The sequence below is a fragment of the Nycticebus coucang genome, chromosome 13 (assembly GCF_027406575.1).
Source record: "Nycticebus coucang isolate mNycCou1 chromosome 13, mNycCou1.pri, whole genome shotgun sequence".
Lineage (NCBI taxonomy): Eukaryota > Metazoa > Chordata > Mammalia > Primates > Lorisidae > Nycticebus > Nycticebus coucang.
The window spans coordinates 95,463,176-95,487,573 of NC_069792.1; the positions used below are offsets into that span (position 1 = coordinate 95,463,176).

Sequence of the window (24,398 nt, forward strand, 5' to 3'; positions counted from 1 at the left end):
CTGGTTGGGAAAGAATATAATTATTGTGCCCTGTATGTTTCCAGTGAAACTCAGGTTACTTACTGTATGTTGCTCTGTCCTCTTCGTAATCACTTGTTTCTTGTTGAAAGTTGTAGCATTTGTCGATCATATGCGTGTGTGTGTGTGTGTGTGTGTGTGTGTGTGTGTTGGGGGGGGGGGGTCCTGCATGTGTGTGTGAGAGTTACAATTGGAATCCGGAGAAAGATCATTGGTCTTAGAGGTGATAATATTTTTATTTTTGTGTGTAAATGGTCAAATGAAATTAATAAATGAATACATATGTACAAATGAATTTATTTGAAAAAATGGAATTATTGATAAAAATGACTGTTAAAATTCATTAAATTCTTTCTGGTTTTCTAGCATACATAGTTGTCAAATAAACAAGAATGACATGATTTGAAAGGATTATTGCATGAGCACACAAAGGCAATGGAGAGAGGGGATTTTTACAGTGTGGAGAATACATTGACCTATAGGTTACATCTCAGAGGTCAGACAGAAAAGGGCTTTTGTCTTGCAGAGAGGAGTGAAGGAACCAGAAGGGTAAGGAGAGGAGAGATGACTGGGTGGCCATGGCAGTGTGGGACCGTGATCCAAGGATGTTCTACGCTGAGCTTGGCCTGTTTTTTGGAGAGGGCTTTTCTGTTGGCTCATATTGAGGATGGGTCGAAATTCAGGGGTCTGGGAAAAGGAGAGAAGCTGAACAAAAGTTTCATCAAGTCAGGATAGGCAGCTTTTCCTGATTGATCAAATTATTTAATCTTATGTATGTATTTTATTTAGGAGGCAGAATTTCACTTTGTCACCCTTGGTAGAGTGCTGTGGCATCGCGGGTCACAGCAACCTCAAATTCTTGGGGTCAAGCAATCCTCTTGCCTCAGCCTCCTGAGTAGCTGGGACTACAGGCGCCCCCCACAACACCCGGCTATTTTTAGGGATGAGGTCTCTCTCTGGCTCAGGCTGGTCTCGAACCTATGAGCTCAGGCAATCCACCAGCCTTGACCTCCCAGAGTGCTAGGATTACAGGGGTGAGCCACCGCCCCCGGCCTGGTTAACTAATCTTTAATGGGAATTGGAGGGTTTGGTCTAGGTAGATAATGGGTCATCAGTGAGTCTTACCTTAGACATAATGGGGAAGAGCAGTCCTTTGTAGTAAGCTATTTCTGGGAACATGGGCAGGTGGGGGTATTTCTTAATCATCACTGTTTTCAGGAGCACAAGGCTCAGGTGAAGAGGTGTGGAGTCACCAGATGAGAGGGTCTTGGTGTGAAGAATGAAGAGGCTTGACACCGAGTCTATATGTGGGGACTAAGGAACTCGGAGGAGCCCTCCTGAGTTAACCTCAGGTCCTTATTTGTTGCCACAAAGCAGGAAAAAGGACTTTTCAGACTTCAGCACTAAACAGGGGGAACATGGAAAGTATCAGACAGAATGTCTCCAGTTTGTTTTGTAAAATCTCAGACCTGAAATCCAACCTCTGCCTCTGGCTCTAGAGACCTTGGGAATCTAGGGAATCTTTACCACAACCTTGAGGCCTGGTGTTGCCACACCTCAGTGGAGTCCTTCTCCCGGGGAGGCCAGCTTCCTCATCTCCGGCATGTACACACTCACATGTCGGTCTCCTGATAAGCAGGGAGCGAGTCTGATGCGAAAGATCAGGGCTTAGTTTCCCCTATACTCAGGTGAAGTTCAACATCGTCACAGCACTTTATCTGGTACTTTAGTTTTGTTAACTGAAGAAATAACAAGGTTCATAATTTGGAAAGGAGAGTTTTATTTCTCAAGGGTTTCGGGCTGACCCTTCCAGCAGGCTGGAAAGCAGGCTCCAGCCACAAGCCAGAAGCGCGTGCTGCGAGGCAGGGACAGTGGGAGTAGGAGTTTATACTGAGCGCGATGGTCACGTATACATATTTAGGAAGCTATGGGAGGAGTCCTGAATATTTATGACAAGAGAAGCATATGGCTGCACAATGGAGCTTTCTGCCTGTTTGTGGGGTCTGTGTTCAGAAATGGCCGCCTTCTATATCAAAAAGGGGAAACAGGGACACAAAACCCTCTAAGTACATGCTCTCTTACAGCACCTCCATGACTGGTGGGCTTTTATCAGGAAACGATACTAGCTGGTGCTTGAGGGAAAAAAACCTGATTGCCATTAGCAAGAGAGCCTGTAAAATGATGTGTATCTGACCCTTCATTCCTCATGGCCGGGAACTCAGCTTTAAGGTTTCCCTGGAGGCCCCTTGGCCAAGGTGGGGTCTGTTCCTTCAGAAGGAAGCTTAGGATTTTATTTGAGTTCACAATCTTGAAAATGACCAGGAAGCCTAATGACTTTTATTAGCCACACACAACAGTAATCCAGGGAGGGCTGGAAAGTCTTAAGAATTCTCTGTGTTCCTAGTGCTGGTGAGAGGGTGCTCCGTAATGACCTGCGTTCAGGGGGACACAGCATGTGGAAATCAGGGGCAAATAGGAGAACTGTGGTGCTCTGGTTCTTTGACATCAAGAGTCTGGGAACGACTGTCCCTCTGTGACTTGTGAGTACTGACTGTGGGTAGGTTAAGGGATTTTTTTTTTGGTATTGTTTTTTAACTGCATTGGGGTATCCTACAGAGTCCATGGAGGAGCTGAACTTGCAAACTGAGATGACATTAAACGGACTTAAAGTCTAAGAAATAGAGAATCTAGAGTTTTTCTAACAGTGTTTCTTAACAGGGGCACAGTTGCTGTTTCACATAGGACCCTTTATTGGGAAGGGTAGAACTCTGTGATTCTGATGTGTGACATTGTAGGCTCTTACCCACTAAATCCCAGGAGTGGCCCCACTTGTGTGACAACCAAGCAAACACGCTGAACATTTCCAGATGCCCCACAGGGAGATGATGTAATCTGGGCTTTGAGAACCTGACCAAGCAACCAAGCGTGTCACCATTATTGTGACTCAGCTGTAAGGACATTCGGGATCCACGCACTTAGCGACTGCCAGTCAGAGGCCAGTCCCCTAACCAGCCTGGGGGGCTGGGGCCTGGTCACACCATCTCCAGTGTGGTGGCCCCCTTGGTAGCCTTATCAATAAAGGGGAGCCAGTTGTAGGAGAAGGTGGGTATTTTTCAAATAAAGTTGCATATGTCCACGATAGTTAAATTCCTCAATTTGTTACTTACTAATTTAGCATCAAGTATAACAAGGTATTGGCTGCCCTGGTGGGTGATTTTATACATTCTCTTCTTTAATTTGCATGGCTGGCACCCACAGTAAGTAGCACAATCCCTGTGTGGTAGAGGACAAGTGGGAAGGTCACAAGGACTAATTTGATTAGGAAAATGTAACTAATGCGCAGTATATGGTTGAACAGAATTAAGAAGAACAAAGAAGGGAATGAAAGTGTTTCTGAGTGTAAAAAGTATTCATTTATATACTTTTGTTATCAAAAGATTAATAGAAGTTACATAGAAAAAGCAACCTCTGAAGGAATATAAAATTATATAAAATGCTTTTTTTCCCCACATAGAGTCCTATGTTTTTATATTTCATCCAGTAACCTTGAATAAATCACATCCCTCTGATCTTCAGTTTCTTCAATATAAAATTAGATGTTTGGATCAGAAGATGTTAAAGGCTCTTAATTTTTATCAATTGGGGAATATTTGACCATTTAAAATGTAAATATGTTGATTTGACTGTAGAAATTTATTTTTACTTATCCTTGAAACCTGTTAAAATGAATATAAGCAAATAAAAGAGGCACATGTTCATGAAGATGAAAAGAAGGGCAGAGTGAGGTGACAACAGGCAAATGATGTCAGTAAAATTTTGGTAGTTGCAAAATAAATGGGTGAATGGTGATAGAGCCAGAGAAAGGGGAACCCCGAGCTGACAGAGTGAGAGGAATTCAATCAGAAACATGCTTGTTAGTAGGGAGAGACGTGGAGAACATGCAGGAATTGTAATTGTCAGTTACTGTGAAGGTGGATGTGTGGGGTAGAACTAAAAAGAGACTTGGCTGAAAGCTTGCATCAAAAACAGAATGTTCTTCCATCTGATAAGTCCAGGCATCCCCCCCACACTCCAGCAGAAGGCCAAAGGGTGCCTGAGAGGTTGAATAAGAGAAGTATTAGGCTCCGCGGCAGATACAACTGAGGCCTGGTATGAGATGTCACACTGAAAATGAGGGTATTCTTTCCTTTAAAGGAAAGTGTACAAGGTCAGACAATTAAGTTTGCAAATTCATCCTAGAAAAAGTTCATGCCTCACTGCTGAGTATCACTACATCACCTTCAAAGACCTCCCCTTGGCCATCTGGCGACTGTAATGATAGTCAGTAATGAGGTAGATAGCACGTTTGCTAGACTGGGTTCACCAACTTAATTGTCGGACCTCATATCACTGTAGCTCTTATGGCCATTCCAGAATTGCTTTGAAGGGTGGCCTAAGGGCTGGCATCAGTGCATAGCTTCCCAAGGGGAGCACCTCAATGGTGACCTTAGTGGTAATTCAGCAGTGAGGTATGTAGCACTTTTTCTTGGATGAGTCTGCAAATTTAATTGTCTGACCTTGTTAATGTCTAATAGTGGGATTCCCAGTGTTCTGGAAACCAGGCTTATACTTTCTCTTAGGAAATTGGAGAATTCCCCTTCAGGGAAATGCCCAGGAAGAAAAAAAAAATATATATATATATATAGGTACTGATATTTGAATAGCTCTTGATGAAAACATTGGGTTGCCATATTGACAGTGGACTCTACCAGTGGTCAAGTCCCATGTGTGAAAGCAGAGCTTCCCAGTCAGCATTTTAGAGCCTCAGTCTTAAATTGTTAGGAACAGGTAGCAGAGTGCCACGCCTGTGGCTCAGTGGGTAGGGCGCCGGCCCCATTTCCTGAGGCGGCAGGTCCGAACCCTGGCCCGGCCAGCTAAAACAGCAGCGACAACTGCAACAACAACAACAAAAAACGCAGGCATTGTGGAAGGCACCTGTAGTTCCAGCTACTCGGGAGCCTGAGGCAGGAAGGTTGCTTAAGCCCAAGAGTTGGAGGTTGCTGAGAGCTGTGACGCCACGGCACTCTACTGAGGGCAACAAAATGAGACTATTGTCTCAAAAAAAGAAAAAAGAACAGGTAGCAGAATGTTACTGTACAGCTGAGGAAGCGCATAATATAGAAAGATTAGACAAGCTCACAAACAGGGCAAGGGAGAGGGGAAGTATCAGAAGAAGCAGATACTGTACATTCCAAGGCAGGGAAGGGCCACCACCATCATCTCTTCAGAAAATACACGGAATTGTATTGTTTCCACAATATATAAATACAATACCATTAAAAAGGAACATATATAAGAAAGTCTTATTAGTAAGTAGTTAAATATTTGATAGGAGAAATGGGTCAAAAGATTTATAGCAAATGTACTCAGATCTTCAAGTAAAACAGGCAGGAAAAAGAAGAGACACATTTAGGGATCCAACTCAGGATATCCCATTTCTAGATAATAGAATAATAGAATTTCCAGAAATACAAAGTAGAGAAAATGGGGAACAAGAATAGTGTAGGGCTAGGGGTTTAGGCCACTGATTCTTTTTCCCACCATATACTACTAGCATTTGACTCTGTTAATTCTGTAGGTATAACTTATATTTTTAAAAAGTACTTAAAATGAAATTTTTAAAAGCAAAAAATAATCACATACAAAGGTTAAAAATATATATTTGAGTTATGGTTGAAGACCAATAAAATTAAAAGTGAGGAGGACAAAATACTGTATTGATTTTTTTGAAGTGCTAACCACTTATTTAAGGAAAAGTGCTTCAACTGCCACAGTCAGATAGACTGAGGAGCAGTTTTATCTTGGAAGCAACAGCAGCACAGATTGTCGTCAGTCTTGCCAAAGAGAACAGTCTCCTCCCTGCTGATTTTCTATTTGTGAATAAGAAGTGGTCATGATTTACCTGAATTATAGTAAGATCTGTAAGAATGGTGTGAAATGCCTGGTAATCATTTTTTCATTCAAGATGTGCTTATTGGGTATCTCTTATATGCTAAGCATTGTTCTAAATGATTTATTTCTATTGACCCATGTAATCCTGGAACAGCCCTACACAGGTAGGTCCTATTTCTGTTCCTGTTTTTCACATGAGGAAACTGAAGTACAGAGGTTAGGTGGCTTGCCCAGCGTTGAGCAGCTGGTCACAGCAAAGGCTGGGTTTTAAACCCTGGTATGCTAATCATAGAGGACACACCCTTCATTAACTCCCTTCCACTCTGCTTGCTGAATAAGGAACCCTCGCCATTCAGGTTAAATAAATTGTCCCCATTCCCATGGCTGGTTATTTTGGAAGAGATAAATGGATTTAGTTGTAGAGCTTCTGTCAGCCACTGAAGGCTTACCTCATTGAGGCCAGTCTACTCTTGTCGCATAACCAGCTGTATGTGCTGACCAGGTGGGAGAACCTGGGTACTCCATAATGATCAGTTTGGTGCATATTATAATAACCTAGTGTCATTTTTCCTCAAGTGCATTCTAATACTAGAAGTGTTCGCAGTTGTTATTTAATGTGGTGTTAAAATTTTCAGGATAGCAAGCTGAGAATTCTGAGCAACTAACTTTGTTCACGGTCTGTGAAATCTAGCTACTGCTGAAGTGATTGGTGTAAAGAAATATGTCCCTTTTTTGAATTTATGATTCTAGCCCCATTTTATTGATGAGTGAGAAACATCACAGTGTGATGCGTGTAGTAGGAAGGTAAATATTTGTCATCAGTTAATGATGTGCAGCGTAGCACAGTGTTTCCTGTTGTTCATGATGTATATATTCCTTTCGGATATGAATGTTACAAATGTGGTTGGTCTGTTTATTTTTCCTAGTTCAACTTTGTGGGGAAACTTTTGGGTCCACGTGGCAATTCTCTGAAGCGTTTACAAGAAGAAACTTTGACAAAAATGTCCATCCTTGGAAAAGGTTCCATGAGAGACAAAGCAAAGGTAATATTCCTTGTGGACGATGGCTACCTTTTCTAGTCAAGCTATATTATGTACCTTTAGATTAACCATTGTATTAATATATATACGCGCAGGCTAACTAGGATCTCAAATGGAATCATACAAAAATGTTACATAAGGCAATATATATGCCATACTTTTTAGAAAACTGAGTCACTGTGGCCAGTTTCAGGATATGTAGTATCTTAATCCTGCATCTGTAACCTTTATGTTCATATATAACATAAAAGCCTAATACATACACTGTTTATTCTAATAGTAAGTCAGATGTCATCTTATAGGAACTATGGCAATATCAAAATTATGAGGACAAATAAAGTCTACTAGTAAGCGTACCATCATTGTTTGCATTTTAGATTTGGTTTTTTCTGGTTCTTTTTTTCCTATGCCTTGTATAGTTCAGTTTATGATGTATACACTCTTATTTCTCCTTTTGTGCTTTATTTGATGTTAAATGCATTTTATCAAGTTACTAAAATTGATTTTAAGTACTTTAGTAATTGCTTACTATTCTCACACAATCGTAACGTGTCACCTATGTTGTTCTCTAAGGTCTCTTACTTTTCTCTCAATTTTAAGAGACTTACATTACTGAGAACCAAATCCATATTCAGGGGTCACATACCATGAAATGTTCACAGTGATCATTGTAGACATGGAAGTTATTCAGACGAAATCCAGCCTTCTCTCAAACAATCTATCTAAGTAATAGATTTAATAATAAAATTGCCACTATTTGTTTATTGAGCCACCACTGTGAGTCAGGTATTTTGTGAGATATTTTATTTTATTTATTTATTCTTTTTTTTTTTTTTTTTTTTATACAGAGTCTCAAGCTGTTGCCCTTGGGGGTAGAGTGCCCTGGTGTCACAGCTCCCTCTCTTGGGCTCACGCCATTCTCTTGTCTCAGCCTCCCAAGTAGCTGGGGCTACAGCTGCCTGACACAATACCAACTGTTTTCGTTGCAGTTGTCATTTTGTTTTAGCTGGCCCCGGCCGCATTCAAACCCACCAGCCTTGGTGTATGTGGCTGGCACCCTCCCCACTGAGCTACGGGCACTGCCCTTGGGAGATATGTTACATGCTGTCTTTCATGTTGTCTGTGGAAGAATGATGAAAGAGAATATTGTCTTTATTTTACATGTAAGAAAACTGAGATTCAGAGAATTTGAATTCAGAGAATTTGAATACAGAGTCTTAAGCTGTTGCCCTTGGGGGTAGAGTGCCCATATTGTCTAGGTTAATTTGAGAAATTATAAATAAAACTATGTTTTCTCACCTGTCTGTTTTCCAAGATGGCACTGGGAAGCGTAGCACCTATCAGACTTCATAAGGGAGACTGCTTAAAAACACAGATTCCCATACCCCAACTATTTAGGTTAAAGTCACAAAATCAGTTTTCAGTAGGTGCTTGAAATGATTCTAATGCATGGCCAGGATTTGTTGACTACTCAGTAAGCATCACTGTCCTCAATATGTTACTTTAACTTTCTGGCTTGACTGTAGAGGAACACGTGAGCCCATGCTGGTCAGTTGGCGTGCTGTTGTGTGTGTTCTGCAGGTGCATACTCCGCCCTTGAGAGACCCTTTATCATTCTCTAGTAAGACCCTGTGGTAACGGGCGACCGCGGTAGGAGCAGCAACCCTCCTGGGCAGGTCTCCATCGTCCTCCTTACTCTGTTGGCCTTGGTCAGAGCCAGTGTTTGATATCAGGCAGTGAGCATAATGAGAGCATCCACCAATAGGGTTACACGTGGAAAAGAACCCAGGGAGGCAAAGTTTTGTCTAAATTATGTGCCCAGTTTAACAGCAGGTGCTTGGCTGTCCATCTAATGAAAGTGATTCTGAATGTTGTCAGCTTGCTGCTGTCAGGGCTCAGTGGCCTTGCAGGTGGCGCTGTTGTGTCAAGGGCCTGTGGTTGCTCTCTGTTGCCAGCATCTCGGGCACTCGGGAGATGCAGCGCACAGTCAGTCTTCCCTTCTGAGGGAGCCAGTGTTGTGGAGTAAAGCGGGACTTGTCGCCCAGTCACTGTGGTCACTTTATTTATGAGCGCTGTGAGAAGCACTGAGTGGGGGGGAAATGAGGCTTTCTGACGTGACCCCACAGGGGGTCCTCATGACTCTGGCTGGGTATCTTCTCTGCATGTGCCTAGGACACCCTCTTTTTCTATATTTAGGCCTCTTCTCTAGACCACTTACCACCCATTCACTAATCTTCTTATTTCTGTGTCTTTGACCACATGGGTTAATGATTCAATATACAGACTCTAGAAATGGCTCATCATTTATATTCCATCAGGACACCCCAGAACTGCAAGAACAACACACACTGAACTCATTGCAATAGACAAGGACCAGAAGGCCATTTATTTCCTAATTCCATAAGTCCTACTCTGCCTGGTGACCCTCAGTGGACTGAGATCAAAGTCAATTCTGTTAATTCCCAAACTGACTGGGTATTTTTTTTCCTCAGTGTAATCACTGTAGGAAAAGGTCCCAGGTTCTTTCTAGGAGGACTGAGAGGAAGTGTCACACGCTAGCAGATGTGGTGATTACTTTCTGAAATCATCCTTCTCCCCTGGATTTAGCTTAGCTTTGTCATACTCTGCATCTCTGGGAATGCAGAGATCTAATGATAGGCCAGGGTGTAATAATGGGGTTAGTAGTGAAGTGTGAGAGCCATCATCTCCTCTTGAGGAGCTACCTCAGCTGCTCAAGCAATGTAGGAAAGGCCTTATCAGATAGGCTTCTGCTGGGGTGGAAGGCTGAGGATGCGGGTGCTGGTGCTCAGCTATTTGAATCCTTCTAACTGTTGCAAATTCAGCTCTCAGGTTCTCTCCCTTATCCAGACACCATCCTCAGTCTCATGTTGGAGTTGCCTGGGCATCTGCATGGTAATTCAGAAGCACACAAACCTAAACTCCGCATCTCTGCTGGCTCCATCAGCCAGGGGCTACAAGCAGTAAAACCTTCTAAGGATACTTCTGGCTCTTTGAATCATAACAGACCGGCCCCAAGTCTGCCATTTATTTCTTTAAACTCTTGAGTACAGTAAGAAAGAGCTCATTTCACCTCATGTCTCTTGCCCACTCCTCACACTGTGAGCCTCTGCCACATGACCTATCAGCTAATTTCCTTCACAAAGCATTCTACTCTAGGTGACCACAAGTGATAATTTAAGTAAGAGGTTTGCTACTTAAATGGATACTCCCAGTTCCCATCCGCTCCAAGTGTAATCAGATCCTCACTGCCTGAACCTGTGGATATTGATTTAGTTGATCCTTTTTACTAATTTTAGTTTACAGAAATTATTAGCCAATAACACGTTTATTTCTAAAGAGATTGCCATTATTTAGTGTTTAAATATCATGCTTTTAGATTCTCTAAGTTTTCACTATTTAAAGGCTAATGTGAATATAACTTCTCTATTTATTTGCTGTGTTGGTGAAACGATGGGCATCCTTACTGATAGGTACAGCTGGTTATGTAAGGTGATAATCACGCTAATGCTCCAGTGCCCTGAGCCTTTGGTTGCTGCCAAACGTCACGTTAGATAGTTTGCCCACATCATTTACACCATAGAAAAAATAATTAATGCTATAGCTAGATAATAATTAATAATTATCAATACTATAGTCATCATTCACTGAGTACATATTATGTGCTAGACATAATTCTGAAGACTTTCTGTGTTAACTCCTTTATTAATACAGTGACCTTATGAGAGAGGTACTAACCCGTTCACGTGTATTTTCCCTGTTGGAAATCACCCCTTTACAATGGATGCAACGCAGGGGTACGTGGCCCACCTCCTGAGTGAAGGAGGCCAATAGAACTTGGGACTCTCCTAACAAATGTAACCAATGTGACTTAATTGCAAGTACCCTTATGTTAATCCAAAATGATTAAAAAGAGCAAAAAAATCATGTCAGGGACTTTGCCTAACAATTGCAATCAGTGTAACCTGGCTTATTGTACCCTCAATGAATCCCCAACAATAAAAAAAAAAAAAAAAACCTAAATAAAATGAGGATAATGTAACCTGCCCAAGGTCATACTGTAAATGTTAGATTTGAGATTTGAATGTTCAATGTCAAAGTCTGTGTTTTTCTCTGCCTCTCATCATAAACCCATGGTATCGTCTATGGAATTGTATAACGATACAGAATTCTTCCTGTGTGTATGTGTGGGAGGTAGATAGGTTGATGCCTTAGCGGGATGCCTTGCCTCAGTCCACGGGAAAGTGTGCAGAGGCGCCATCCTTGAGCTCACCAAGACCACAAGAGATGAAAGGAGCTGAGAGGCGCCCCAGAGAGAGCAAAGTCACTAAGACCATCCTTGCACACAAAGTCAGCCGGCAGGCAGGGCTAAGCCCTTAGCTGGGCGAAATCCTTTGAATTCCTGATCAGCAGTTAGATTAGGGAACCTGACTTGCTTGCTCTGTTGGAATGAGACTCGTTTTCCCTTCCCCCTTTTCTAAATACACTTATGGGCAATTGTTGACAACTCACTACCTGTCTTCCTAGGGGCTTGGAATTCTTCTAATCTTGTTAGAATTTTGGCACTTTTACATTTTGCATATACCTTTGTGTTAGAGATCAATACAAGGTTTCCGAGAAGTCAGAGAGTCACTGCATTGACTCAGTCTGCCTCCGTGGCCTTTCTCCAGGCCTCTCGGGCTCTATGTATTAGCTGGTGGAGAGGCTCATGACTTTTCCAGCTTCGCCTCCCATGTTGAGTCCCAACCCAGGTTGGGGTCCTCTGCCAACCTTCACGACATACATGCTTCCAACATTCGCGTTATTGGTCTCTTGGCTAACAGTGGATTTGAAAGATGGTGTTGCCAGGAACTCCTGGGGTTATCTCTCTTATGAAGTAAGGTCTTTGAAGAGGCTAGAAAGATTTTTCTACCTTTTAGAAACCACTCTACTCTCAGGTTCCTACTAATATTAATCTGTCTGATTTTAATATTGGAAATAATGTTTAATAGATGTCCTTGATTCTCAAAATCTGGACCTATAATTTAAGTAAGTTAGGAAAAGGCAAGAGAGCAAAATCAGTAGGCATTTAAAAATCTGAGCTGTTTTCCTCTTTTCATTTTCCCCCTGAATTTCCTTATGTAAACTAAATTAAGAAGTTTAAAATTCTTTATTATAATTATGTAAAATCATGTGATAAAATATTTTGTTTATTCAGTTTTGGTCTCAGATAGTATATACTGCCTGACAAGTAGAAATATTTTTGAATGAATATGTGAATGAGCAAATAATTCATTCATAGAAATGAATGAATAATGTTTAATAACTCATTCAACAAATGTTTGTTGAGCATTTCCCATATACCAAGCGCTTTCTAGACATAGTGAGCACAGAACCAACAAGACAGTCGTCCTTTCCACTCCATGGTGATCACCTTCCAATAAGGGAAAATCAAAAATAGACAAGCAACAATAAGGTATTGTGGGGTTTTTCGATGGTGACAAACACATTGTAATAGCATCACAGGCACATGGCCCAGCGGTGCAGATGAGAGCTTGCGGATTAACTTGCACTCCAGGCCGACAAGCACAGTGGAAGTCTGTGGGGCAGCAGCCGAGGGGAGACAGGAGACCCCAGATGGGGAAGTCACCACAGTGGGCAGCAGTGGGCAGACCAGAATCAGGAGGGGGGCTTTATTCCAGCACAGCAGGGATCCCTGGGTGTGTTTATAACAGCCTGGGAATGCACCATCCAATTTATAGTTTATTCCTTTTCCTTTAGAGTGGTGTCTGCTGCTGAGTGAACTTTCTGTGACTCCCACACGCCAAATAAGCTTTGGGCAGTGTTCTTTTCTTTTTTTTATAATGATACCTTTTAAATGTGATTTTTTTTTCTTTTTTTTTTAGGAAGAAGAGTTGAGGAAAAGTGGAGAAGCCAAGTACTTCCACCTCAATGACGACCTCCATGTTCTCATTGAAGTCTTTGCTCCACCCGCAGAAGCGTACGCCCGCATGGGACATGCTTTGGAAGAAATCAAAAAGTTCCTCATCCCTGTTAGTACCGTTATTCTTGGTAGCTAGCTTATGCTTCAATGTCCTATCTTTATTTTACAACTTAGTAATTCTTGTACTTGTTATTTGTGTAGCTCCTGATCTATGAAAAACCTCTGTGTACATCATCTCAGGTAGACCCCATAGGTGTCCTGTGAATTATTTGGCATTATTTCTTTTTACTGTAAGGTGTTGGAGTTTTAGAGAGATTAAATAATATAGCTCAGGTCATACGGCTAGAAAACCAGCACAATCACTAATTCAGGTTTGGGACTCCAAGTGCTAAGCTTTTGTATGACACTTCACAAATCTATCGTTCTCCAGCACAGACCTGTTAGTGCCGTCTGTGTGCCAAACGTTGTTCCTGGTGTTGGGTGTGCAAACGTGACTAAAAGTTGTCCTGCCCTTGATGAACATGTGATTCACGGGAAAAGAAAAGAGCAACAGATGATTTCAGTACAACGTGACAAATACAGTGACAACAGAGTTGTACTGAGCATGGCGGAGCAGGGCTCACTGGCTGCTGAAAGACAGTTGATAGTCTGCTTTAAGCCGTTCAGACACATTGACATTGCTAAGAGTGGGGTCAGTCAGAAGGAATACACCTCTACCTCTGCTACAAAAGTTAATTCTTTTAATTGCACAAAGTCTTTCATATGATTTATATGCTGTTGATTAAAATTAAAGGCTTCTCTACAGTTTCCTTTGCAAGCCCAACATCTGGGCCCTCTCCAAGGCAGTTTCTTTGTTCTGCTTTTATTTGTTTATTTTTTTTCCTCAGTGTGAGCTGCGTTTTTTCTAATTTTTTACATCTCTTTGCTTTTTGTTGAAAACTGTATTTTAGTTAACATTGTAGCAAATCTGGATTCTGATGTATTTTCCTCCCAGAAGGTTATGGCTCCTTTTTCTTCTTTTTTGTCTTATGTTTCTTTCATAATTTCGTTAGACTAAATCTGTAGTGTCTGTCTCCCTTGTGACTACAGCCATTAATATAACTTTTTAATGCTTTTTCTGCTTTTATGTTTAAGCCCAGTCAACTAGGAGCATTCTCTGTGTCAGTATTGCTCTGGCCGCCTGTGTTAGAGGCTGATGGGGCTGTGGGTACACAGAGGACTGCACCTAAAGAGCGTGTTTTCATGTCTGCCCTGGCTTTTATTTTCACCAGGTTTCCTGGGTCACCCCTGTATGTGCAGAGACTTAACTGTCAAGAGAGGATGGGTGCACAGCCTTGGCGCCCCCCATTCTGTGCTGTACTTGAGCATTGGCTTCCATTCAGCCACAGGGGTGTGAAGAGGTTGTCAGGCCCCTCCATGGCTGTCTGATTTCCTGAATCCCGCTGGGAAATTTTGGACGGTCTGCTGGCCTGTTGGCTGCCCTCACCCAGGATGCAGCACTAGGATGGCTGATCCACTGGCCTTCCCTATTTCCTTGCTACCAGAATTGTTCTGTTTTGCTGCTGTCCATGGGGTCTTTAACAAATCAAGCTTCTTCCTACAACCAGCTTTGGGTTTTCCTGGCTTTCCCTGACCTAGAGAGAGTAGCGTACCAGCTGGGCTTGGGAGAGTGACAGCATCCCCAGGCAGGAAGGCCCCTAGCTCTCACTTTTCTTACCTGAAATTTAGTAGTTTTTCATTAATATATTTATTGTATTTTTAATTTGTTGTGTACCTTCAGTCAGTTTCTAGACTCCTAAAATGGTGAAACCATTTTGTGAATGATTATTGCTGTCTTTTGTAGGGAGGATTTGCTGAGCTCCTCACTTAGCTGTACTGAGAGTGCCAGGTCCTCTCATGTTGGACTTAAGTCATGTTGGACTTTATCCAAATGAGCCTATGCAAAGTTTCACTTCATTTTCTTTAATATCTATGTAATATTTCATTATATGCATGTTCCAGAATTTATTTAATTGGTCCTCAAATAACCAATTGTGGTTACTTCTTGTAGAGTATAATATAAATACTGATCTCAGGTTTACCTGTAGCTGTAAATATTGGCGTATTTTAGCAAACAAAACATATCTGAAGAGTAAATTCCCAGCAGAAAACCTGCTGCATTTTAGGGTCACTGTTAATGATTTCATTTAACTCCCCCCCCCATTTTCCATGCTAATATATATTTAAATAGATTCTAAACTCTCTGGATAGGAGAGAACTGCTTACACATATTTAACTAGACCTCTTACTACCTTTGTACCTGTCACAGTTAATAACGGTGTTAATATTAATGTTGAAATAGTTTCATTTTTCCTAATGGGGAGTTAAAATGAAACTTAAAACGTAAAATTATATAAAATAAATCTGTAAGCTATCATGAATGATTCATTTCCCTACTGACTTAAAATCATTTTTCAAAGACTAAGAAAACTGTAACTATACTGATTATATCAATAGTGTCTATTTGAAATCAGAAGAAACAGTCCCCTGAATTTTTAAAAATTGTGTAAAATTACTTAGCTGCTAAATTCTGTTGGTTAAATTCAGGTTTATCCTTAGATGCGATTGACTCAAATTCCATATTTTTATTTCTACTACACTGTTTCTATTTTAATATATAGTTTTTTAAAGATGATATTTTTAAGGACTTTATAGTTTTTGTGATACCACTGTAGTCATTTAATCTTAATTAGAGCAATGCTTTTTAAAAAAAAATTCCTTATGTTGTTTCTGAATGTTAGCCATGTTCTTATTCTATGAATCTATTTTTAACCACATACAATTCAGTATCACACCTCCTAGCACTTCCCAGGGGGGCAAATATTTAGCATTTAAGCAACCCATTTTATTTAGAGCTTTACAAATAATTAAGTTATAATGTGCTTTACCAATCATTTACCCATTGTTAGTAACATGGTCGAGAGCATATTAATGGTGTTCCTTAGAGAGTTTGAAATAATAATAGATCAAATGACTCCTCTGAGGTCACAGTAAATCCAAATAAGTCAGGGAAAACATCCATATTTCCAATAAAGTATCGATACACTCCTGAACGTTTCCTGTTAATCATGGTTGACTGGCTTTGGCCATTCGCCTGTCCTTCCACCCACTTTGTAAGTGTTAGCTCAACTTGACTAGATACCAAGAGTTCCCACAAACCTCTGCTTGGGTTTGACAATTAAATTCCTGTGATGACTCACAGAACTCAGGGAAACAACTAACTTTCTACTAGTAGTTTATTATAAAGGGTATTGTAGAGAAGCAGGTGAACAGCCAAATGAAGAGGGACACAAGGCAAGATGTGATAGTCTAGAGCCCCCTTGTGGAACTGGGGGTGTTCCGTCTCCCCTAGCACATTGATTCCTTAGTCTAGAAGCTCTTGAGACTCCATCATTTAAGACTGACACATTTTTACTTTCCCAAACTCACATCTTGTTTTTGTGATTTAAGGTGTTTATGAAGGCTTCATTATTGGGGGGTGATTGATTAAATCACTGGCCCTTGGTGATTGCATAAATCTCCAGTCCCTTTCCTTTCCCCGGAAGTCGGGGGTTATAGCTAAAACTTCCAACCCTCTAATTATGCCTTGCTCTTTCTGGCAACCAGCCTGCATCCTTCGTGAGTCACCTCATTAACATTACTCTTTTAAATAAAGAACTTTTTATTTTATTGGCTTTTTTGTTGGTATTTCTCTATTTTCTGTTATATTTATTTCTGCTCTTACTTTGTCATTTTTTTCTTCCTACTTTGAGTTTAGTTTTTCTTTACTGCTTCTAAAAGGTGAAAGTTTAGGTTATTGATTTGAAATCTTATTTTTTAAATGTAAGCATTTAAAGTAAAAATTTTATTCTGAGAACTGTTCCAGATGTATTCTGTACATTTTGGTGTATTGTATTTATTTTCATTCATCTCAGGGTATTTTTTAATTTTCCTTGAGGTTTCTGTTTTGATCTAATGGTCATGTTCACTATGTTCGTTTTTTATATATTTATCAATTTCTCAGGTTTCTTTTTTAATGGATTTCTAACTTAGTTCATTGTGATCAGAAAATATACTTTGATTTCAGCCCTTTTAAAATTATTGAGTCTTATGCAAAGCCTGGTGTATAATCTATCCAAAAATATTCCATGTGCACTTGAGAAGCATATATTTTTTCAGGTGTCGTGGTTTATCCATCCCTATTTTCAGTTTTATGTTTATCTACATTTAATAATGGTAGAATGATTTTTCAAGAAAATAAAACTGAAATATCCAACTCACCTTCATAAAACCATGAAAGGCTTCTCGGTGCCCTTTATTTTAAACATTTTAAGTTATCTTAAAGGTGATCTAAGGCTATGTGTGATTTGGCCTCTGCTTTTCCTTTCAAAAACCACGAGCCCCCACCTGAAATTGCTTTCATGGTTTAGCCATAGAGAACTTCCCAACATTATTTTGGATTTTCAAAGATGTATCTCCTTCTGTGTGGAATGCGCCGCTGCCCCTCTTCTGGTAATTAGCCATCACTCATCCTGAGATTAATTTTGTATTTGATAACTTGTACACTATCCACATGGAAATGTACAAAAAGAATATATAAGTGCGGTTTAGTTTCAGGAAAGCTGTCCTGTTGTACCTGTGTCCTTTGCTAGGTCGAGGTCGGTGGCTGCTGGGGCCACGGCTTACTCCTCCTGGTCTCAGAGGAGCTTGACATCTACTCGTTGAACTGGGTTGTAAAGAACAATGTCCACATAACAGTTATACGGTATTTTAATTTTTTTTATGAATGTTTCACTTGGAAAGGGGTTTATGGCTGATTACAAAAAATTTTACCTTAGAGAAAAATATCGTAATTTTCTCTTTTAAAGTTTTACAATGTATTTATTTATTGACACATTTTTACTTTCCCAAACTCACATCTTGTTTTGTGATTTTCCTAACCCTCTTTTCTACAAAAAACTATTTGCTTTTTGTTCTAAATATTTTTGTATTTCTAATATGAGCCAAATTATACTATCTTCTGTCTTTTGTGTAGGACTATAATGATGAGATTAGGCAAGCCCAGCTTCAAGAATTAACATATTTAAATGGTGGTTCAGAAAATGCAGATGTTCCAGTGGTTCGAGGAAAACCTACCTTGCGTACGAGAGGTGTACCAACCCCAACGGTAACCAGGTAGGTGGAATTAATTGACTTAACTTTTTTTTAGGTTAGAGTACCATGGCCTCAGTTACAATGTTTCTTTTATTAATATAGAAATAGCTCTATCAATATATCTGTGTAAAAGATATATTCAGCCAAGTGCAGTGGCACACACCTGTAGCCTCAGCTGCTCAGGAGGCTGAGGCAGGAGGATTGCTTGACGTTAGAAGTCTGAGAACACAGTGTGCTGTGATGGCCCAATAAAGTGTTGAGCACTCCAGCCTGGATAACATATCAAGGCCTTGTTTCTGAAAAAAAAAAAAAAAAAAAAAATATATATATATATATATATATATGTGTGTGTGTATATATATATATGCATGTGTATATATATATTTTTTCTTTTAAGCCTATATTCAGGCAATGTGATGTCATATTAAGGGGATTTACTGTGAAATAAGGTAGTTAAATATAACCTGATAATTTTAGGCAGAATATTATTCATGATAGCATTAATTTTTTAACTTGTTAAAATGAGGCTTGTTTTTGTGTAAGTGGTAACACTGATACGCAGATGGGATCAAGGTCCCTTGTGTTTTCCCAGTGAGTAGAGCATCGGGCTGGTTTATGGCTGCACCGCCAATGCTCGGCACAGTGCCAGGCGCCACGAGCGTCCAGGTGCCTGTGACCCGTTCAGTCACTGTAAATGCGCCCTCGTGTCTGAGATTCCTGAACTGGGCCAGGCACACAAAATTGTCATTAAGTCATTGGGAAAAAAATGCAGTTTTTTTCCAATTAACCTAATGACCGCATAGACTTTTTAAAGATAGAATTTACGTCCAAGTAATTTAAAATAGCATTCTTGTGTCTCTCTACGATTATATGGGGAGACAAAAGGTCACTTTCCCTACTGAGTGTTGCTGATTATAAATGGTCCTGCAGTATAGAACAAACGTAGGTTTGGATGTGGTGCAAGTGGGTTTCCTCTGTTAAAAAAGGACTGATAATAGGAGGGTTGCTGTTGATAGTTTCATGAAGTAATTTATATAGGTGCTCAGTAAGTGGTAAATCTCTTTCATTTCCGTTTCTTCTCCCATTAAACTTACTTGAAATCATAAGAAATTACTTACCTGCTATATTGGTGTCAGTGATGGCTATGACAAATTGCCATACATTTGGTTGCTGAAAACTAGAAATTAGTCTCTTATAGTTATGGAAGTTGTATGTTCAAAATCAGTATTGCTAGACCAACGTCCAGGTGTTGGGGGGCTGCACTCCCCCTGCAGGCTCTGGGGGAGAACCCTTCTCTGCTTCCTCGCAGTTTCTGGGGACCGTCTGCACCACATTTACTGGTCTGTGGCCGCATCACTTTGAGCTCTCCTCCCATCTTCATTCCTCTTCCTCTTCTGTCTCTAATCTCCCTCTGTCTCCTATTTAACAAAAATAAACATAGTTCTATGTTTAGGGTCCACCTTAATAATTCAGGGTAACCTTTCTGTATCAGGATCCTTTTTCACTTCTTTCACATCTGCAAAAGCCCTTTTTCTAAGTCAGACTCCTGAGGTTAGGACAGCTTCATCTGGGGAGGCCTCGTACTGTTCCTCATGCCACACTCGCTGTGTTTGTTTTATCTTTGTTGTGATGGGAGCTAATACATTTTCTCAAAATACGACAAATCCAACAAAATATATTTTAAAAACTTTTTTGAAAGTCTTCAAACTTCTCCTTTCCCTACATTGTCAGTTGGTATTTGTTTGTTTGTACATGTTTGGAACAAATAGTGTGTGTTCACAGTAGGTGCTTTATCATTGCCATAGCAGATACAGACCTCGCAATCAAGGCCTTGTCCCTGTACCCTTTTGAAATAATAAAAACTCAAATCTTATCACATCCTGCCCCCCAATAGAAAATAGAAAATATATATGCTGTGTATATAAATAAAAAGAGAAAAACATAAGCCTCCTAGACATGGCACTCGTATGCCAGCATTTCTATTTTGTTAATGATACACACACACACACACACTAATATACATACATACAGGGTGGATGTAAAGTTCGTGTGCAGTTTACTATGTTAAACTCTTATAAATTGCAAACAAACTTTATGTCCACCCTGTGTGTGTGTGTGTGTGTGTATCTATGTATATAAAGGTATCTTCGTATGTCTTCGTATATATAAAAGCTTTCTTTTTAGTCACATGCACACACACATAAACCTTACAGAAACAAGGTTAGTACACAAAAAGTACATGTTATAAACATTTGATTTCTATATATCTCTATATGTATATGGCAGATTAACCCAGTGATGCTTATTTTGCTTAAGACTAAATTATTCTTACTTATTTCATTTTTCAAATGAATCACTCTCGCCAGAATAGAAAGTAGAGAGAATGGAGCATGCCCAGCGCCGTCGTTAGGAGATGCTGTGTTCCTTAAACCAGAGCTGCCGTTTTTCTGAATGAAAAATTTACTGAAGATAATTTCCAATTTAATTGTCAGGTTTTAAATTAAGTTGAAAATGTTATCAACAGATGAGAAGGACAGATGCTTTCTTTTTATTTTTCTTGGAATATGATACCTGAAGAAATACCTCCACTTGCCCAGATGAAAAACTCTGTTCCTCTTGATTACAGCATAGGTATTGCTTGTCATTTAAATCAGTTTCGTTGTCTGGACAGTTCATACTTTCTGATAGGATTATTCTGAAGTTCATGTCTCAGACTCTGGTTTCGTTTTGTATTGGCATAAAGGCTGCTAGACTTAAATGTCTTTATCTGGTTACTGATGTCATCATATGTCTGTTTGAAATCGTAAGTAGCTCGTACACCAGGCACCTCAGAAGCCGCTGAACACACCTCCCACCGCCTTCCCTCCAGGCTGTCTTTCTTTTCTCTAAATGGTCTTTGGTCCCCAATATGCTAAATACCCAGTTTTTGAAGTATAAGTTTATATTTGCAGAGCAGGCATTTAAAGCCTCTCTGTATTTTTTTCTCAAAAATCTCTCCTCCATTTACTCTGTGTTGATTATTTTGCCCCGTTCCTTGTGAATTTAACCTCCGGCCCCCTACCCCCAGGCTAGAACTGTTGTATAAAGCTTGCTTTGCACTTTTCTGTATCTACCTTTGCTTGTTTCTTCTGTCTACAGATATATATTTCTTCCTTCTACCCTTCTCACCTTATTAAAGCCCTACTTTCCATCCTAACTGAAACGTATTTTAACAGATACTTAACACAGCTCCTACTATTGATTCAATTCTTTTTCTAATCCCTTCATAGATATCAACTAAATTAAGCCTCAACAATCCCAGAAGGTGAGCACTGATTTACTAACATCACCATTTGAAACAGGAGGAAAGTGAGGCTGGGAGGTAAATTACTTGGCCAGGGTCAGGCAGCTCGGTGGTACAGCCAGGTTGGGATCCAGGCAGTGTTTTCATAATCAGCCTCTCCCCTTGGTTTGATCCTTCCCTTGTATTTTCATTTAGAATACAATGGTTTTTTTTTCATCCATTTTTCTACCACATTTTTTCCATAGAACTTTTACTCTAGCACTTTTATTGTATTTATATCAAGATAGCACTTTTAATATAAAGTTATGATGAACATGTATTCAGTTATGCACTGTAAAATGACAGACATTTCAATCAACAATGGACTGAATATACAATAGTGGTCTCATAACATTATAATGGAGCTAAAAATCCCTCAGATAATGTGTGTGTTTGTCTCTTAGTTTTTAGCAAAAAGCTTAAAAATTAAAATTTTAACGTGCCTATAAAATAAGGTTGTAAAGAAATAAAATGCTTTTTGTAGCTGAGCAATGTTTTCTGGTGTTTTAAGCCCAGTGTTAATATAGTATAGTAGTCAAAAGGATTAAAATATTAAAAAGTTTATTTTAAAAATGTAATTTATTATCAAAGAAAGAGCAATGTTTTGTATAAATCAGGTGTAGCCCAGCAGGCAGTGTATAGAAAGTCCGCAGTCAGCTGCGGGCCTTCACAGTGTCTCCCCATTCACTCACCCACTCACCAGGAGAAATTTCAGTCCTGCAGGCTCCATTCCTGATAAGAACCCTACACAGGTGTCCCATTTTTTATTTTCTATACTGTATTTTTGCTGTCCCTTTTCTGTGAGTGGTTGTTTTTAGGTACACATACTTAGCATTATGTTGCAGTTGCCTGCAGTATTCAGTGCAGTAATAGCCATAAGGTGTGTAGCATAGAGCCAATGGTATACACCACGTAGCCTGGGTGTGTAGCAGGCGAGACCTCTAGGCTTGTGTAGCTAGTAGCTCTTATGATGTTCGCACAACTACCGAATCAGCACGTAAGGACTCATTTCTCTGAATGATTCCCTATTATTAAGCAATGGATGCATGATTGTGTTTATTTACAATTTTTTCTCATGGTATCACAATGGAGTAATTAATGCCACATGCCAAGTAATGCCCAACTAATATCCTTTAGTAGTAAAAATAAAGTGAAATAAATTGATGGGAAATTAAGACAGAAAATTATAAAAGCCTCAAGACTAAAGTTAGGATCAAGAAAAAGGTGTGTGTGCCATCCTTTGGTAGAGTTGGCAGAGTTATTCTTGAAATTATGGTTTGAATTTCCTAGTAGCAGAAGCTGAGGAAAACATTGTTAGAAAAGTCGGAATCTAAATGTCCAAAAATAGTAACAGCACAGGACAAAAGAAAAGCCTACTTACTGGAACCTACTGCTTTCTCAGGTGGAGGTTTGTGAGAAATGTCTCCAGGGAGAGTCATCAATCTGTGTTCATATGATGTAATATTTTTAATGACAATCTTATTTGTCATATCCAATTCCTAAGTTGTCTTGATTTTGCCTTTAAAGTAAAACTCAAATATATTCTGTAATCACCTCTGCCACCCTTCCTAATCTAATCCAAATCATTCTTCCAGTTCCATTCTTGGTCACAATGACCTTTGCGAATTACACGTGATTGCATATTTTTCTTCTTTCGCGGCTAGAGGAGGATGTGAGCTTCTAACACACACGGCAGGCTCTGGCCCTGCCCTCCCGTTTCCGACTTTACCGTATTCACTCCAGCCATATCTGCTCCCTGCTGTTCATCACCTAGCTCATCCCTTCTCCAGGCCGCTTGGTCTCCACTCTTGTCCTTGCGGTGCCGGGCAGCCTCCCTCTCAGAGTGGCACTCAGGGTACACAGTCCACGTGTCAAAGGAGTCTTTGTTGAGGGCCCGATGTAAAGCAGCCATTCCCCAGTCCAGAAGCTGGCTCATAATGTCCTGCCTTGGTTACCTAGTACCGTCTGTCAAACTGAATTTACACCTTTGTCCCCTTGTCCATTCATTATTCCTGATTAAAGTGTAAAAACAGAGGCTCCCTCGGAGCTAAGTAAGGGTGCTGTGAGCTGAGAAGGAGGGGACCTCCGTGTGCCGCTGTCCTCCGGGCCTCTGGGCTCTGTTCACTTTTAGTCATGTTTTTTCTGTGTCCCAAACCAGTCTGTCCTGGCTGCCCTCACAGTTCTCTGCATCTTTCATTTGTATTCCCTCTTCGGTGGTTACACCTATTTAGTGATATTTTTATTTCAGATGTTATATTTTTTCAGTTGTAAAATTTTCATTTAATTTTTAATAATTTTTATTTCTCTGCTGAGATTTCTTTCCTTTTTGTTTATTACTATCATATTTTCTTTTACACATTATACATTTTTGAGAGCTGTTTTTAATTCTTTGCTAATTAATTGGTTTAGTTTGGAGTAAATGTTATTGTGTGAAAACTGGAATTATATTCCTCTGAAGAGTGTTGGTTGTATTTTTTTTATTAAATCATAAACACATAGATCATGTATACATTAATGCATTTATGGGGTACAGTGTGCTGATTTCATATAGAATTAGGAACGCTTACATCGCACTGGTTAATATATACCTCATCTCGTTTACTTAAATTAGTATTAGTATAGAGACATTTATACTCTGTACTAATAGATCCGACATGTACCTTTGCATTATGCACCATAGGTGTGACCCCACCATTCACCCTCCCTCGATCTGGCCTCCGCCCTCCTCCCTTGTCCCTCCTCACTCCTTCATCTTGGGCCATCGTTGTGATCTGTTCTTCATATGAAAGTGTGAGTGATCATAAACTGGTTTCATAATAGTACTGAGTACACTGGATATTTTTTCTTCCATTCTTGAGATACTTTACTAAGTAGGATATGTTCCAGCTCCATCCATGTAAACGTAAAAGAGGTAAAGTCTCCATCTTTTTTTAGGGCTGCATAATAGGGTTGTATTTTATTTTATAAGACTATT

At 39.9% G+C, this 24,398-nt stretch overlaps 1 protein-coding gene across 3 annotated transcripts in view; it reads left to right on the plus strand.

Annotated features, from left to right (window-relative positions):
• KHDRBS3 (KH RNA binding domain containing, signal transduction associated 3) overlaps window positions 1-24,398 on the plus strand; it is a 209,500-nt gene that overhangs the window by 101,227 nt on the left and 83,875 nt on the right. For 2 of the 3 annotated variants that reach the window (XR_008373892.1, XM_053559274.1), the window contains exons 3-5: window positions 6,876-6,992; window positions 12,893-13,039; window positions 17,984-18,123. Coding sequence is in view for 2 of the 3 variants with exons in the window: in XM_053559274.1 (XP_053415249.1) it covers window positions 6,876-6,992; window positions 12,893-13,039; window positions 17,984-18,123 (404 nt within the window). In the remaining variant the exon portion in view is untranslated. The remainder of the gene's footprint in view (window positions 1-6,875; window positions 6,993-12,892; window positions 13,040-17,983; window positions 18,124-24,398) is intronic. The other variant, XM_053559275.1, reaches the window with a different exon arrangement.